Source organism: Sebastes umbrosus, chromosome 15 (assembly GCF_015220745.1).
Source record: "Sebastes umbrosus isolate fSebUmb1 chromosome 15, fSebUmb1.pri, whole genome shotgun sequence".
Lineage (NCBI taxonomy): Eukaryota > Metazoa > Chordata > Actinopteri > Perciformes > Sebastidae > Sebastes > Sebastes umbrosus.
Window position 1 is genome coordinate 18,412,523 of NC_051283.1, and position 17,451 is coordinate 18,429,973.

At 40.7% G+C, this 17,451-nt stretch overlaps 1 protein-coding gene across 1 annotated transcript; it reads left to right on the forward strand.

Moving 5' to 3' along the window:
• Positions 1-3,879: 3,879 nt before the first annotated feature.
• Positions 3,880-17,173, forward strand: fam83hb (family with sequence similarity 83 member Hb). The gene is made up of 8 exons (XM_037795229.1): positions 3,880-4,160; positions 10,777-10,948; positions 11,062-11,394; positions 12,667-12,831; positions 12,979-13,103; positions 13,222-13,779; positions 13,930-15,015; positions 15,154-17,173. Exons 2-8 carry the CDS (start codon positions 10,826-10,828, stop codon positions 16,460-16,462), a joined length of 3,699 nt encoding a protein of 1,232 aa, XP_037651157.1. The 5' UTR covers positions 3,880-4,160; positions 10,777-10,825; the 3' UTR covers positions 16,463-17,173.
• Positions 17,174-17,451: the final 278 nt, after the last annotated feature.

The following is a 17,451-nucleotide window of genomic DNA, read 5'->3' on the forward strand; positions in this document are numbered from 1 at the left end:
GCCTTGAGCACATTCCTTGGAGCGGCCGCACCCTGCGTTTCGGCGTCTGTATACCTGCTAGTGTTTGTTATCAGAGCTTGCTCATGTAAGCAGACACTTTCTCTCTATTGGCACTCAAAACTTCTTTCATCGGATATAATTTCACACACACACACACACAGTATTCTTAATTATTGCGTGCAGTCATAGTCTGCTTGTAATACTCACAGTATGCAAACACTCAACTCTCATTTCATATCTTTGTCAAGCTGAGAGTTGCACATTTGCATGAATTGGAAAAGAGCAAACAGGCAAAGCGAGAGCCGGCTCAGTGCAGTTTGAGTGTATAACAGCTTACGAGGACATGGGTGCTCTCAAACAGGAGGCACACCCTTAGGAGCAGCACTGAGCACACAGTCATATTCATAAGTGTGTGTGTGCTAGTGTGGGTGTGTGTTGCTATCAGAAGGCCATGAAACAAGGTGTGTCCTGTCAGACACGTTTCAGGACAAAGGACGGCCCATATAAAGTGCACACACACAGCGGTGTATACTTCTACCTGTATAATGCCTTATTCTAATGTCCAGGTTGCTGTTGTGTTTGAGTTTCAAGTGTGTGACACGTAAAAAGTAAATAAAGTCAAAAAGAAAGAGAGTGAAACAGTTAAAAGGTTGAGACTAAAGTTGTTTTCTTCTTATTAAACAATTAATAAACGTTGGAATTAGCCCGGCCAAGCAGAAAATTAGGAAGCATATTAAATAGTCATTCACGTTTTGTACAAAAGTGTGAGAATAATCTGCTGAATCATCTACAAATGATGATTTGCATACGTACAGTAGACACACAGTGTCACTGGATCTGAGTATCACCTGCACTGTGACTGTAGGGCCTTTAGGAAAACAGGCTTCCCAAATCCAGCCCATAATAAAGACGCAGAAACTGAGCAGTGTAGCCTGCAGCAAGGGACTCATATGGAATGCAGAACTGTTGAAGTCTGCTGATTCAGTGTTTTCCAATGGAGAAAATCAGCATGTGGCTCATTTACACAATCATTTACACTCAATTTTCACAGTGTTTCAGTGGTTCAGCATGGTTTCCAAATAAACTAAAGTGAGCCTATGTAACATTTGCTAAAAAGGGGCCAATTATTACAGGATACAAGTAAACATTAGCCACCGTGAGCTACTGGTCATACCACACCAAGTCAGGCTGTAGCAGTAAAATCACTGAGGATATTGAATTGAGAAATTGTGCATTTTATTGACTGTGAATTAAACTTTTCATTTGTATGAGGAAGACTGTGTTATTTATTCCGTCTGAATTAAAGTGCAGCTTTGAACAGCTGCCATATATAAGCACACAGTAGGGATGACATCTAGGTTCTCTCGGGCCAACGGTGCTACATTTAAAGGGGAACTACGCTCATTTTCAAAATTCACACATGTTATATCTATGGTCTGAGTCAGTCCAAAAATATTAGTAAACATGAACAACTCTCTCCCAAATCCAAAAACTACTGAGTGCTAAACTCAAACTTGTGATGTCATCGAGTATAAAGTGTGGAACTGCTTTATAGACAATGAATATGAAGAGATGTTATAGATGACAGTGAGAGCACCCAGGGAATCGTTGTGATGGTGCCTTCAAATGAAATCCGTGAGCTCGTGTTTACGACATAAGAAGTCGTGTACACAATATGCTTGGCGTTCAAGTGGTTAAGTCGTGAGAATACCGCTGCTAAGCAACGGCAATATTAACGTTACTGTCGGCATCTAGAAGCCACAGAGGCTAACAATTTAGCAAGCTAGCAAGTGGGTAACATAACGCAGGAAATGCAAAGGCATAATGACGGAGGAAAAAGATGAGGTTGTTGGGAATATCAACATTTTCCTCAGACATATTAAATTACAAAGAATTACAATATACTACTAAAATTACAATATATTCACTTATTATGCATAGAATGCACGAACTTCCTTGACCTCCGCCATTTCTGACATCATCAACAAACACGTCACAACTCGTGAACTCTTAGCTTTCAGAAACTTTCCACTTACGAGGTCGTGAATACCACAAGAAGGGGGCGTTCATATGGACTCTTCTCATGAAAACGGTAAACACGACCCCACTTGAATGAGTATATGGGAACATTTTCTGTTCCACAACTGGGAACACTACTAATAGAATAAAGCTAATTTGCGTATAAAAAAAAGTAAACAAACTTTCTTTGGGTCCATAAAATCAGTCTCCCAATCTCCCACAGACAGATTCAGAAACATACCAACCCCACATACAGAATAATAATAAAAATAAATAAATAAATAAAAAAATAATAATAATAATTAAGTAATACTAATAAAAAATTTAAAAATAAAAAAATTAATAAAATAAATTAAAATAAAAAAAAATCTAATAATAATAATTAAAAAAAAAAGACAACCACCACAGGATAGCTAGACTAGACAGACAAAGATACAATCACATTTCCACCTATGTCATATCAGGGAAAGAACAGTAAAGAATAGCCAAGGTCAAGGTGTCTAATAATTGGGCCCCAAATACACTCAAATTTCTCTTGAGAACCATGTGTGTTGCTTCGAAGCCTCTCGGGGTGGTGTTCCCCTTTAATACAAGCAAGGCAACCAACATAAAGTGCAAAAATACAACTTAAGGTGCCAAAATAAAACAAAACAAATGCAAAGCAGTGCAAAGACAAGACAGAAACACTCTAAAGGGGGAGTGCTGAAGGTGATTTATGTGAACAAGGGGCCCACATTTGCACATATAAGCCTCCAGAAAAACAAAATCTATGTTGATGTGTTTTTAGGTAAAGTTTGGAGAACCTTCGGTTTCATGAAGGCTATAGATCAGGGGTCTGCAACCTGCGGCTCCAGAGCCACATGTGTCTCTTTAGCTCCTCTCCAGTGGCTCCCTGTGGATTTATAAAAATGGAAATGAATACCAGTTTTTTTGTTTTCATTTTCATTTTTATTTATCGTGTTTTATTTATTGTTGTAGGTCTATGGTACGACGGTACGACGGACTATTAGGGCCCCATTGAGGAAAAAAACAATAAATCTGAGATTTCGAGAATAAAGTCATAATATTACGAGAATAAATTCATAAGTTTACAAGAAAAAGTCGTAATATTATGAGAATAAAGTCATAAATTTATGAGAAAAAAGTCGTAATATTATGAAATTAAAGTTATAAAATTTAAGAGAAAAAAGTCGTAAAAATATGACAATAAAGTCATAATATTATAAAGTAGTAATTTTATGTTATTTTCTTTTTTTCTCGTAAACTTCTTACTTTTTTTCTCATAATAGTATGACTTTATCTTCGTAATATTCCGACTTTTTTCTAGCAAAGTTATGACTTTATCCTCGTAATATTACGACTTTTTTTCTCGTAAACTTCTGACTTTTTTTCTCGTAATAGTATGACTTTATCTTCGTAATATTACAACTTTTTTTCTCGTAAAGTTATGACTTTATCCGCGTAATATTACGACTTTTTTTTCTCGTAATATTAAAATTTTTTTCTCGTAATCTCAGATTTTTTTTCCCTCACTGTGGCCCTACTACTCCGTAGTACATTTGCACTTTGGCCCTCACTGCATTAGACTTATATACTATTAACTTAGACTATAAACTGTGATACCTTCATCACAATGCTCAAATGTTTTGCAGCTCCAGACAGATTGTTATTTATTTTTTTGGCCTAAAATGGCTCTTTTGATAGTAAAGGTCTCTGACCCCTGCTATAGATAAAACAACAATTAGCAGCCTTCACTTTTTGAAATAGGCCACTGGGAGTGAACTTCCAATGATCTTCCAACGGGTTTTAGAGAGGAGGAGTCTGACCGGTGGGAAAGCCCTGCCTATCAGAGGAGCAGCCCGGCTCTTCCTCATTCAGCCTGCTGCTGCTCTGTGTCTGATGTGGCGGGAGGCTCTGGAGGTTCTCACCCCGCAGAGTGAAGCTGTTAGCCCGGGCCTGGAGTCCCTGAGGCCCCCCTGCGTCGCCTTGTTTTCACCGGTTGTGCAGTGAAGGGTAAACACACACCGGGGGTTTGGGTGGAGTTGTTGCAGCCCGGACTGAGGAATGTGACGCACCGACGGAGAGAGAGAGAGACCCGTCGGTACAAAGAGAGGAGACAAGTTCTGCTGCAAAGTTAGGAGGTATGGAGTGGAAAGAAAAGCCAAGTTTGCAAGTGCAAAATGGGACAAAAGACCCATTTGTACAGAGGATCTATTCTATTCTATTGTATCCTGTCCTGTTTTATTATCTTTTAATCATATAGTCTATAGTCCTATGCTCTATTCTAATTATATCCTACTTTATTCAGATTTATTATATTCTAGTTTATCTATGTAAGGGATGTTTTTTATCCTCTGTTTTTCTATTCTGTCCTGTTTTATTATCTTTTAACTAGTTATGTCTATTCTGTCCTATGCTCTATTCTAATTATATCCTGCTTTATTCTGATTTCTTATATTTTAGTTTATCTTTTCTATGTAAGTGCTGTTTTATTATCCTCTGTTTTTCTATTCTGTCTTGGTTTAATATCTCTTAACTCTATCCTAGTTATGTCTATTCTATTCATTACTCCATCAATGTGGGTGGAATAAAAAAGGAAAAAGTGAAATGCTGGTTACTTTCCTCACCAGCAGCCTGAAGTTTATAGAGGATTAATCATCAAGGTAGCTGCTGCTGCTGCTGTGCATTGCAAAACCTGAACAGTATTATTATTACAGTCTGAGCACACAGAGGGCTCCACGCTGGCTGGCACTGACAAACTGCTGCTTGCTCTTTCTTCTGACCTTTGAAGACATTAGAGAAACAGAGAGAAAAACAGCCACTTTTTTTTGTCAGACTGTGTAGAGAGCATTGTCTGCTCTGTATTGTGAGGATAGAGGGTGATAAACAACGGTTGAATAGACAGAGACACTTCGGTTGCACAATATGTATGGATTGCAAGGCTGTCATTAGGCTAACTTGACATCCCTCTAATTTAAACATGATTGGTGAGGCATGCCTTGTGTGTTGAGCAAGGTAGACACCCACATGTTGGGCTCTCGTGTTATCTTTATAGCAGATCAGTTTTTGTTTGCAGCTTTGATCGAAACAAGAGACGTATTGATTCACCTTTACAGGCTTTTCCTCCGATTCATTCAAAGTGACTCACTGGAAAGGAATAGTCCAACATGTGTTTATAATTTGAGGGGAAAAGTTTGTAGTGCCAGCTTTTTTTTTGTGGCACGCCGCTGCATAGTGTGCTTCTTATTATAGATTTCATTCTTGTCCCACTAGCCATATGCCCAAGGCTGCAGCCCATTCATAGCTTTGTTTGCATTGTATGTGTTCACAAGGGGGCATTGTCTCAGGTTGTAATTCATGTACGAGCAATGTCGTGCTTCTGGGTGAGACAAGAAGCCAAATAGACGCATTTTTTATGCTTTTATTGCTTGGTTTTCCACTCAAGAAGACCGCAGACATTAAGGCAGTTGGAACAGATGACGAGGACCTCAGTGGACCTGTTTTTCTAGCAGTGCTGTTATGCAAAACACAGGATAAGTGCTGCCGTTCGCCCTCACATCCAGCATACATTCACCTGACCTTGAGCTGTCTTTTGCGTGGCATTCAACAGTCGCGCTGAGGTGTGATGATATACAGACAGACAAGTCGTTCTCTGTGTTTGCTCTTATCTATGTTTGTGTGGGTTAATCTGCCGACAGTGGCTCTGAAAGGCCCTGACAGGAGCATCAGGAGACTAGTGGCTCATCCCTCCAAACCTGTTTTCAGGTATTCGTTTCTGACTCCATTCACACAGAAATATCGCACAAAATGAATAGACCGAAGAGGTATGCCGGATTAATCGTAGTGTTTGTTTAGTGAGGAGTGTTCAGATTGCTGTGTGTGTGTGAGACGCGAGAGAAAACGGAAAATGTTTTTATATTAAATAGTTTGTGCTCAATAGTGTGCGTCTCCTCAGGCTTGTTTCTCTGGTTTACATGTTAAGACAGATAAAACAGTTCCCTCCCTCAGCTCTTTACGTATTGTTTCTCTCTCTCTCTTCTCATGGCAGGAATGCTGAGAATTCACACGCTTAGTGAACAAACATTGGGCACATCTGAATATTGGCTTTATCAGCCTTGAAGAGCTGCGGTCGGTTGCCTGCCCTGTGGTGGTTTAGTGTTTCAAACCGGCTTTGTTAATGCTGCATTTAGAGCAGGCTTGTCCTTGTGTGGATAACAGAAAGCGTTATAACTAAGGGAGGAACGGAGAGAGAGAAAGATCCCTATCATCATGTCACTATCTAATGTTTGATGTATATTTGCAGTTGCTATAACAACAAACAAAGCAGCAGTATTTGTTTGAATATCCTACCAGTCAGCCAGGTGAAGGCGGAGAAAGTCTGCCATGCTTCTTCTTATGTTGCTTCACTCTGCAGTGACCCAGAAGTCAGGAGGGTGAACAAACCTCGGGGCTCTCTTTAGTGCTACCGTGCTCCTGAGTCACCCACTAAGCTCATATATTCACCTCAGGGCCAGTTTTCACTGGTTCACTGTGTTCCTCTAGGGTGGGGTGTTCTTAGTCATCGACAATTTTGATGATCAATCAATTAATTTTTCATGTAAAAATGCAGAACATTACCTACTTTCAGCTCCTCAACTCTGCGTTATGTGATGATAAACTGAATATCTTTAGATTTAAGTTGCAATCTTCATTCTTGCCATTTTTTTTTGGAGTAAACAAAAAAAATTGCAATAATGAAAACAATCGTTAGTTGCGGTCCTCTTTATTTTTTTAACTGAACGGCAATAACACAAGTATTTTCCGCTGCATATTCGACCACATTTGATCGTAAACAGTACTGACACACAAATACCAGCATATTGTCAAAGTATTTTGAGCCCCACTACAATGTGCATTTTAGTCAGTCCGTTGTGCCTGCCCTTTGTAAACGAGCATTAAGCTTTTTATTTTTCCTTATTGACAATATGCCAGCATTTGAGTGCCTTAACTGTTACAGTAAGAATTATGGCCAATGAGCCACTCTTAAATGTTTACATTTATAAAAGAAGTGACAAAAAAAACACATTCATCATTATCATACTGTATTTGTTTTCCCTGCTGTATCGAAAACATACCGAACCGTGACCCCAAAACCAAGTTACATACCGAACCGTGAATTCTGTGTACCGTTCCACCCCTATTACTAATTACTTCATAATTTGAAAAGCACTCGCAGTGCTTTTTTTTTGGCTGTTACTGTGTTGCCACACATGTTAGATTGCTTTTCAGAGGTTTAAGCATTATGACGAGCACAGGCAGGTGCACATCTCTCCAGTTATGTCTGTTACCACAAGTCCTCAGGTATGCACTTTACTGCTGCCTCAGCACAAATCACTTGTATACAGATCAAGCCCCAGGCTGCTAGATTTCTTTTAAAAATTAAGAACAAAACACATCAAATAATTGTGATTCTCACATTTTAGAAACTTGGCAGGAGTAAAATGATTCCATGCAAGCAGTATGTGCGTCTAACGTGCCTCCCTGCCCACTGTGGAACTTTTAACTGGGAACAGCACACCGCAAAGGCCAAACTTCTATGGCTCGGACTGAGCGAGGAAACAGGATGTCAGCCATTTTGCCAGCAGATGAATCACCAGAGAGCAGCATGTTGCAAGTTATCCCCAGGCTAGGCCAGGCCGGGCTACCCGGTGACTCACCAGGCCTCTGACTAAACCAGCTTCTCTTAGTGATTGTGGGTTAGGACTTGGGGCCCTTTGCTATCAACACAATCTCTTTAAGTGCATGTGGAAGTTCACAGAAAACACATCTCACACACGCCTCTTAAGCAGGTACAACCTGACAAAACACCTACTCACTCACCCTCCCACTCAGACCCCAGGCACACACACCCTGATCATGTACCCAAGCTGTCAATCAACCGTAGTTCCTAAGGCTGAACGTTTCCGTGGTGATAATCCACACAGACATAAACACTTCCTGTTTTGACCACATGCATTGCGGCATTGTGCAGAAGGAACACAAGCACTATTCCTTAGATTTACAAAGAGTCTAATCAGCTTCCTTTGGATACTGGAACTGTTTTAGTGGCTGTTAACACAGATCTCCACCATCAGATGACGAATCCGGTATGCAGCTGTCAGGACCACATTAAATATCAATGAGGGGGTGTCCTGGTTGGCTCAGTTGATGGTGCATAACCCATGACTGTGTTGTGGGTAGGAATCCAGCCTGGGACCTTTGTCAGTGATCGTCTATCTGATCTTTTAGAAGCAGAAACCACAAAAATAATTCACAGATGTCAAATAATGATGGCCATACGTACAGTAAACAAAGTGGATCGAACCAGCTTTGTTATTAGAGCTGAAACTAGTAGTTAAAACTACGGTCTGTAATGTTGAGAAACTAGCAAGAGTACGCTAGACTTTAAAAATGATTCAACCGAAAAAACCCAGCCCAGTGTTGACGACTCTTTTACAATTAAAGAAGCTAGCAGCACTGGGCTCCAAAAGTCCCTAAATCTAATGAGAAAGTCACAAAGTCGGCAACACTGACAGTCCGTCCTTTCAGACCTCCCTCCAAAGTCACTCCCCAAAAATTATCATTACGAATATGAACATATCATAATGAACACAAATAATGAACATGGCTATTGTTAGTGCTCACAGCTGTCAAGTTAGCAGCTTGTGGAAGACTGAGATGAGTTCACGGGCAGGTAGGTAGACAGGCAGGTAGGTAGACAGGCAGGTAGGCCGTTCAATCATTGATCAGTCCTGTGACAGATACCGGATTTCTTTCTTAGTTTTGTCACAGCATTTGATTTATTGATTGCTGTCGGGATGTAATGAGAATTTAAATGTTACCAGCCCTAGCTTTAATTCAACTTTTTTGATAATCAACTATTAACTACTGTTTCAAGCAAAAACGCATTGCCTTGTTTCAGCTTCTCAGTTGTGAGGATTTGCGGCTTTTCTTTTTTCTTATGTGATAGTAAACTGAAGTTTTTTTAGGTTTTAAAGTGTTGGCCGGACAAAACAAGCGATTTGATGGCCAAATGATTCATTGATTAATCGGAAAAATAATGAAAACAATCGTTTGCTGCAGTCCTAATTATTATTATGTCCGTCCTTGTTGTGTTTTGTTGTTGTAAGGTTTGTTTTTCCGGTTTAGTTGTCTTTGCCTTCCATCTGTCTTGTTTTTTCATGGTGGCTTATTGTCTCTTTTGGGCTCTTAAGGTCTGTGGATCAGCGAAGTGAAACTTCTCCACCCTCTCGTTCTCATTTAAACAATCGCACATTCAGAAATTGTTATTAACAATGTTCCTTTTATTACCTCAAATTAAGTCAGTTTAAGTCCTGGCATAGCTAACAGCATACTCATCGTGCTCTCCTAAATCAATTTGTGTGTCTCAGTAGCAGCTTGAAGCATGACGCAGCATGAAGATTTACTGAGCAGAGATATGAGAGAACCTGTCTCTACACCTCTAAATGCCTTTCCCACCTCTCCCTTACACCTCCCTTTCTCTCACTTGACTTTCTCCTTTCCCTTACTCCCATTGTATTATCCATATGCTGTTGTTTTTCTTTGTTCTTAGACCCTTTATGTACAGTTTTCTCACAAGCCAGATTGAATTTCAGTTAATTATTGGTGCTATCACAAGTAGGATATTTAGTTGCTGATTACGACTCTAATGTTACATTACGTTAAACGAGCAATTAAGCACAGTGCATAATGCCATGAGTGAGAACTAAGTTATCTTAACTTATACAGTTTAACTATAAAAATGGAGTCTACGAGGAAAATGATGATGCTTTGGGGTTAGATATTTTGTCTTAGGAAGTTGCAAACTATATCTTTGTATTGCTCTTTATTATTATTATTCATGGTCATCCAGTCAAATATTATAATATACGACATAAGTTGTGAACAGTTATTTATAGCTTAGTGAAAGTGTTAATAATAAAAATAAACCATCAACCTCAATGTAATTGTTAATGATTCGTGGAAGAATGTGGGGTTTTCCTCGATCAAAGAAAGAAGAAGTTGATTAACACTTATACGATTTTGTTGGCTAATCGTTTCTCCACAAAGAATCACACAAAAGCACCACTTTAAATCTTGTGTTTACCATAGATTTGCTCATAAGTTTCTTGGAAATAAGTCATTCGGCATGAAAAAAGCATTACAAAAAAGAATAATCGACTAAAGAATCTGTACCTTTCTATCCTCAACTGCATTAATTTGCAATGTAAACTTAGAAACGTGGCCCTCGGCTGGGGAAAAAATTCAAATCTGTCACAACTGTTAACGTTTGCCGGAGTATAAGCCTGTGATTTGGTATTGTGTGCCGGTAAAGGTGTGTTAATATGAAAGGTGTACTCGTCAAACTAACTGCACTGGGTTTTGACTCAACAACAATAGACTCTTTGTGTAAGAGGTTATAGGTAATCTGTCTTTTTGTGTATCCTGACACAACGTGTTCTTCCTCTCACCACTTTGAGGAATATTTAGTTGTGAAAAAAAATGAGTATTGTATATGGAGGAGTGGTAACTGAAGACAAGATAATTGTTTTGTGTACCTGTTTGCTCTGAGATTCTTAGAAACCTGTAATGTTATTTCTCTGAAACAGGCTGAAACAGATGTCTGAACAAATGAAAATATTAAGTTGTAAATAAAAGTATTGTGTATCACATTTTTTAATTTACCAACATCATTTCTCTTTCACCGACCTTTTGTTTCTTTTTGACTTTTCTGCACAGGTTCAAATTCCTCCTCCCTCGCCTCTCCTCACCCAAGCCCTGTCCAACCATGACGCACCGATCTCAGAGTTCATCTATTGGTGAAAACCCCCTCGACCCAAACTACCTTCCCCCACATTACAAAGAGGAGTACCGCTTAGCTATTGATGCCCTGATAGAAAATGACATACAGGTAACACTCCACCTTTCTACTTATGTGAATCAAATAAATATATAATAATTGAATAAGACGTATACATCGGTTTTATGATTTAATGAATTTGGGTGTGCCTCCTTTCACACCAGGGTTACTATGAGTTCCTCCAGAGCGCAGAGGTGGTCGGTTTTCTGGCACAGTCGGAAATTGAATTCATCAAGTCCACAATCCAGACGCCCAACCTGTCCTCCAGCGTCCCAGAGCTGACATACCATGATGGAGGTCAGGAGGCTGATGGCTCCTCCGACACCTACTGGCCGGTGCAGTCCGACCTGGCCGCCCCGGGGCTGGACCTGGGCTGGCCGATCCCACAGCAAAGCTTCATGGGGCCCACGGAGGTCACCACTCTAGTCAACCCATCCGACCCAGACATGCCAAGCATCAAGGAGCAGGCCAGGAGACTCATCAAGAATGCACGCCAAGTAAGTAAAAGGGAGGGATGGGAGGGAGAGTTAAACTTGCATATCTGGTTTGCTTTCAGCCGGTGTTTCCGAGAAAAAATGTCATCTGAAGATGAGATCAAAGAATTCCATGTTCATAAATTCCAACTTATTCAGTGTACAAGAACAAATATACTACTTTTGTTTCTACGCACATACCGTACTTTTTCATAGCTTATCTAAAAGTGGATGGGTGGGAAACACCTATGATGTAATAAATTAACAGTATTTCTTACCACTTTTATCCTCTTTCTCTGTCTTATCAGTATGTACGGTACAAATCCAGATGTTGAGATAAGTTGAGATAAAGGGCTGCTAGTGACGAGTGTATGTGTGGGTTATGCTACCTTATTGTTAGTTTAATCTTACTTTTTATCTGCCACTGCCAAACTATGCCACCACTCCCTTTCAGATGAATTTCTAACTAGCTTGCCTTTGGCTGAATTCAAAATATAATTAACACAAACACACGCCAAATGTCACGAGCAAGTGGTGTGGTGCGCTGTGTTGTTATCCGGCCGCCATTTCTGTGTTTGTGTTTAGAGAGTACATGTCTCTTTTACTGTGACAAAATGTACAAGTGTGACTCTCCTGTGTTTGTTTCAATATGCACATAGAAGACGGACAGGTTTTAAGATAGGAGTCATTAATCTTTCTATACCATGTTTACTATGTAAATTTACTAGAGATTAACGTACATTGTATTGCTGGTACACTGACCGTAGTTAAATGCCCATTTTGTCTCAGTTATTTGGTTGAGAGCCAGGTGTTATTGTACAATATACATGTAGTCATTATAGGACCTGAAATAGGCTTGGTATTTTTTGTGACCCAATGCAGTTGAGTGAGAAATATCAAACTTCATTAATTTGTGCACAATATTTGCAATATTAAAATTCAGTATTCTTTTTTCATATCTATTGAGCAACGTTAGTACATAAATTAGTCTTAGCGTCCTACTTAATTATCACACTATCAGGAGAAACCTTTACGCAATCCTGTCAAAAGTACCATAAACACGTACATTTTTATTATGTACAGTCCTTTTTTGAGAGCCTAATGCTCTATGCTTTATCTTCTTTTTCGCTGATAAACACAATGAACAGCCGCCACTGCCAAAGTTCCTTCAAATTATGTAAATGTTCAGGTGTTGCAATTTTAAATGACCTATCATTATAATAAAACTAGACTCATAAAGACCATATTTTACTGATCAAATCTTGACTAGTTTTCTTGTTTGTGCTTCTGCTTCAGGTTATTGCTGTGGTGATGGACAAGTTCACAGATGTTGACATTTTTGCGGACCTCTTGGATGCAGCATCACGCCATGTTCCTGTTTACATTCTACTGGATGAGCAGGACGCCCATTACTTTGTCTCTATGGTCTTACAGTGCAAAGTCAACTTGGACCAACATCCTGTGAGTTTGCCTTTTCATTACATTTGCTCAAAAGACTGGGCTAACAGTTGGCTTTTTTTGTTTTGGCATTTATTGTGTTTTTTACTTCTTTATAATTTCCACTAAGGCTTGCATGTGTCCATAACATGATTCAATTTGGTTTTACAGATGGTACGTGTCCGGACTGTGGCAGGGATAACCTATTATTCCCGTACGGGGAAATCATTTAAGGGGCAGGTGAAAGATCGTTTCCTACTGGCTGACAGCAGAGCTGTGCTCAGTGGTAACTACAGGTGAGCCATTTAATTGTAGTAAATACGTTTTCATTAAACTCTCAAGGCTCTCTTGCCATTCATTCTGTAAATGCAAGTACTTTAATTGCCTCCACTTTGCTTTCTTATTTTCTTTCAGTTTCATGTGGTCCTATGAGAAGATCCACCGCTGCATCGCCCACCTCTTCCTCGGGGAGCTGGTTGCCACCTTTGATGAAGAGTTTCGCATTCTGTTTGCTCAGTCAGAGCCTCTAGTGATTGACCCATCCAGTGGAGCACTTGCTCTCTCTGACCACAGCAGCACCAGCAGTTACTTAGGCAGCCAGTTTGGTCTGAAGAGGACCCAGTCTTTGCGTAACCCCATAGGTTTCCGCAGACAGCCTGAGATTGCCTCTGGCTTCCCCTATGGAGAGCCTGATCGCAACCTTGGACTTCCTTTCCGAAGGACCGATCCATTTCGTCACACAATCGAACCCGCGGCAGGAATTACAATTGGAAAGTATTCCCAGCAGCAGTTTCGTCTGCAGCAGTCGTTCATGGAGCAGGGGAGGTCCATAGTTTCCAGGCAAATGGAGTTGAGTGCCAGTTCCTTTAAGAGGCACAGCTATGCAGAGGGAACCCAGGAAAACTACACATCGTCGAAGCAATACATGAAGCACAGAGTCATGAATAATCTGGATGAGACAGACTTCCAGAGGTAGTTAAACCCTTTAATACCTACAACTGTTTGGAATCTAAATTATTCAGAATCGTCATATGTATCACCATCTTAAGTGACTACATGTCTTTCTTTACACATAACAAATTTATAATCAAATAATTAAGAACCACTGTACTTTCTTTACAGGGAGCAGATGCAAAGTAGCCATTTCTACACTGAAGGGCCTGGGTCGGGTTCTGGACACGGACACTACGACAGACTTCGAGGTCGTTCTTCACAACTCTCCATTGACCAGCTTTCAGATTCAAACTATCGCTCAGATCTGGAGCCTCCACCAGGAAATTATGGCAGAGACTACTTTTCATCTGAGGACTTGAAAGGACCTGAGGGGCACCAGGCACCTCCATTAGCTGGGAGGTACGGAGGAGATTTCACCAATAAGAGGCCAACCGTAGGTCAGGCGTATGCCTGCCAGAGCTCACCCACGCATCTCCACCCACCAGAAAAGAAAAAGTATGGCAAACAATCTGATCAAGAGCCTGATGAAGATCCAGATGCTAGGCAAGGCATGAGGAGTTGGAGAATCGAATCCTATCTTAGCACTTGTGAGGACGGTGGAGAAGAAGGTCTGACTCAACCTTTGGGGCCTGATGCATTTGAAGATCCTCCACCATCTCAGCAGCCAACTGCCACTGAAAATTCAGCTCCCCGCTTTGGAATAAGGGATCAACCGACTGTCCTCCCCAAACCCAGACCAGATATCACAAGACCGCGTTTTGGAAAGCCCATCTTACCTGAGAGCGACATGAAAGACTCTGCTCCAACAACAACCAAGGATCTGCAAGGGAGGGAGGCTGGGAAGGAAAGGGAGAGTGAGCCAGAGAGGGGTGCAGCGAGGGAGATGGATGCGGAAATGAAAGAGAATACAGACCTCTTCCTGTCCAAACACGAATCATTCCGTTCACGTATTAACCCACTCCTTCAACGTAGCTCACGTCTGCGTTCCTCGCTCATATTCTCGTCTTCCAAGGCAGAGATGCACAGTGGTAGCCTGGGCCTCAAACAAGCCACAGACACAGACGAGGAGTTAGACTCAGTGCGCACTTCCTCGATTGTGGCCCAGATCCTCGAGAAGAGGAGGTCATTGTCCCGTGAGCCTTTTGAGTGGAGAAAGAAGGCTGAGGAAAAGGAGAAGGAGAAAGAAAGGGAGAAAGAGCAGGAGAAAGAGAAAGAACGGGAGAAGGAAAAAGAACGGGAGATGGAGAGAGAACGGTGGAAGGAGAAAGAGCGGGAGAGGGAGAAAGAAAGGGAGAAGGAGAGAGACAGGGAGAAAGAGAAAGAACGGGAGATGGAGAGAGAACAGTGGAAGGAGAAAGAGCGGGAGAGGGAGAAAGAAAGGGAGAAGGAGAGAGAAAGGGAGAGGGAGAGAGAAAGGGAGAAGGAGAAACAGCGACAGCAAGAGGAAAAGGAGTTTCGATTGAAAGAGGAGATTAAAGCAAAAGAGGAAGAGTTAAAGACAACATCAACTGTCACAACATCATTATCTATGAACATGAATGACCCAGCTAATAGACTGCAGTATTTCAAAGACCTGGCTGCCAAGAGGAAAGCCTCAAAAATGGGGACAGAGTCATCGTTAAAAGCCCCAGAGCCTGCTGAGAAGAAGCCAGACCTTTCTGATAAACCTCCCCTAAAAATGTCAATAACTCCAAGGACAGTCTCTGTTAGTTCAGCAGAACCTGAACTAAAGAAGACAGACATCTCTGCAAAACTGGCAGAGCTCAGTCGCAGATCTTCATTCAGTTCCTCAAAACCACCCATAGTCGCTACCAAGACTTCTGTGAGCCACGTGAGGTCTTCCGAGACAACTCCACCTCATAAAGAGGAAAATGCGTCAGAGGGTCAAAAAAGGGATATCTTCAGGTCTCTAAAGCCCCTTCCTTCACCTAAGATCTTCAGGAAGGATCCGTTGAAGCTCAAATCCCTGAATCCTCGTCGCATCTCCTCTGGTGAAGAGTATCTGACCACGGACGCTACAGATGCAGAGAAGAGTGAACTGAAAAAGAGTCGCTCTCATAGTTCCTCAACTCTGCCACGAGATGACAAGATTATGGGATCTACTACATCCATCAACACACTCGGTGAGGGAAAGGGTGAGGGTAAGACACTCGACTTCTTGAAGAAGCAGACTCAGAGGCTAAAGGGATTCCTGGGGCCCAAGGATAAAGAAAAGAAATCTTCAGGAGAAGATAGGGGCATGAGCACGGTCAGAGAGATCACTGAAGATTCAAGCAAAAAGCTGAGTTCATCAACTAAAGATAAAGGCTCTTCCACTACTGACCAAACTACAGCCAATCACAAATCATCCATCGGCACATCAGGCCCATCTCGATACCAGACCCCGGGCAGCTCTGTTCTGTACAATAGCAACCTAAGAGATGACACCAAAGTCATCCTAGAGCAGATCTCGGCCAACAGCCAGAAGAACCGACTGGAGCGAGAAGAAACCGGAGGGGGTGACGGCGGGGAGAAGGGGCTGGAGAGACAAAACTCCGTAAAAAAGAGTCGATTCCTGCATCCGGTGGGCAACGTCCAGGAGCGAGAGGGATTACTGAAGAGGATAGAGAGTTTGAGGAAGGAGAAGAAGGTCTACAGCCGCTTTGAGGTAGTCTATAACTGCAAGGATGATGTGTGCAGCGTGGATGGGAAAGAGATATAAACAAATTTGAGTAGTAAAGACATGTATTAGTGGAATCAGGGGGTTGGATTAAATTACAATACAAAAAACAGCTGTTTAAAATATAAATCCTGTATTGTTTGAGTAAATCAGATGCAACAGTATACAGCACACTTGTGTTAGTAGTATTCAATTACAATGATAAGAGTAAAATGTGAAAGAACAATATCTTTGCAAATTTGTGAGCCATAAAAATGATCAGATATGTTTTAAAAACATGTTTAAGTATTACGAAATTTAGATATTTAGTTTGTTCTATCAGTTTGAAAGTGGAAATAAGTCTTTGAAATGTACATAAACAATTGTTTTTAATTATATATTTTTTTATACATTGTAATTATACATAATTACAAACATAATTATGTTGTTTGTATAATTGAAAGTAGTTTTTATTCCCAAACAGTGACAGATTGTTTGACATAGTGTTTGCTTTTGTGTAAATAAATTTTGGTGGACAAGCTATTGTTCATTGATTTATATATATTTATATATATATATATAGTATACACAATAGAAGTACACTAGTACAACTATATGATTGTTATTATTATTCTATTTTAAATACTATTTAATTTGGTTTTACCTTTACTGGTAAACTGGTTAAGAGTCTTTAAGATAAGCAGGACATACTTAGGAGTGTCCCTCGTGATACTGACAGTAGAGGAGAAGGAGGGAAAGGGCAGACGGAAATGGGTGGGAGTTCATACACTGTTGCATTTACTGTTATCTCTGTCGTTCTGTTAACAGATGGGAAATAGCCTGGGATAACGAGACATGGAGGAGCCACCTTTTATATGGAAACTATTTATGCAAGACGATCAAAGAGACCCATTGCCCATATGTGCCAACGCCACTATCAAAGTACCTCTGTGGCTCAACACTGCAGCCTTTCCTGGATTTTCACACAAAGTAATAAAACTTGAAAAGACGATACATATACAAATGCTGAAAATAAACTAAAAGTCATTGGG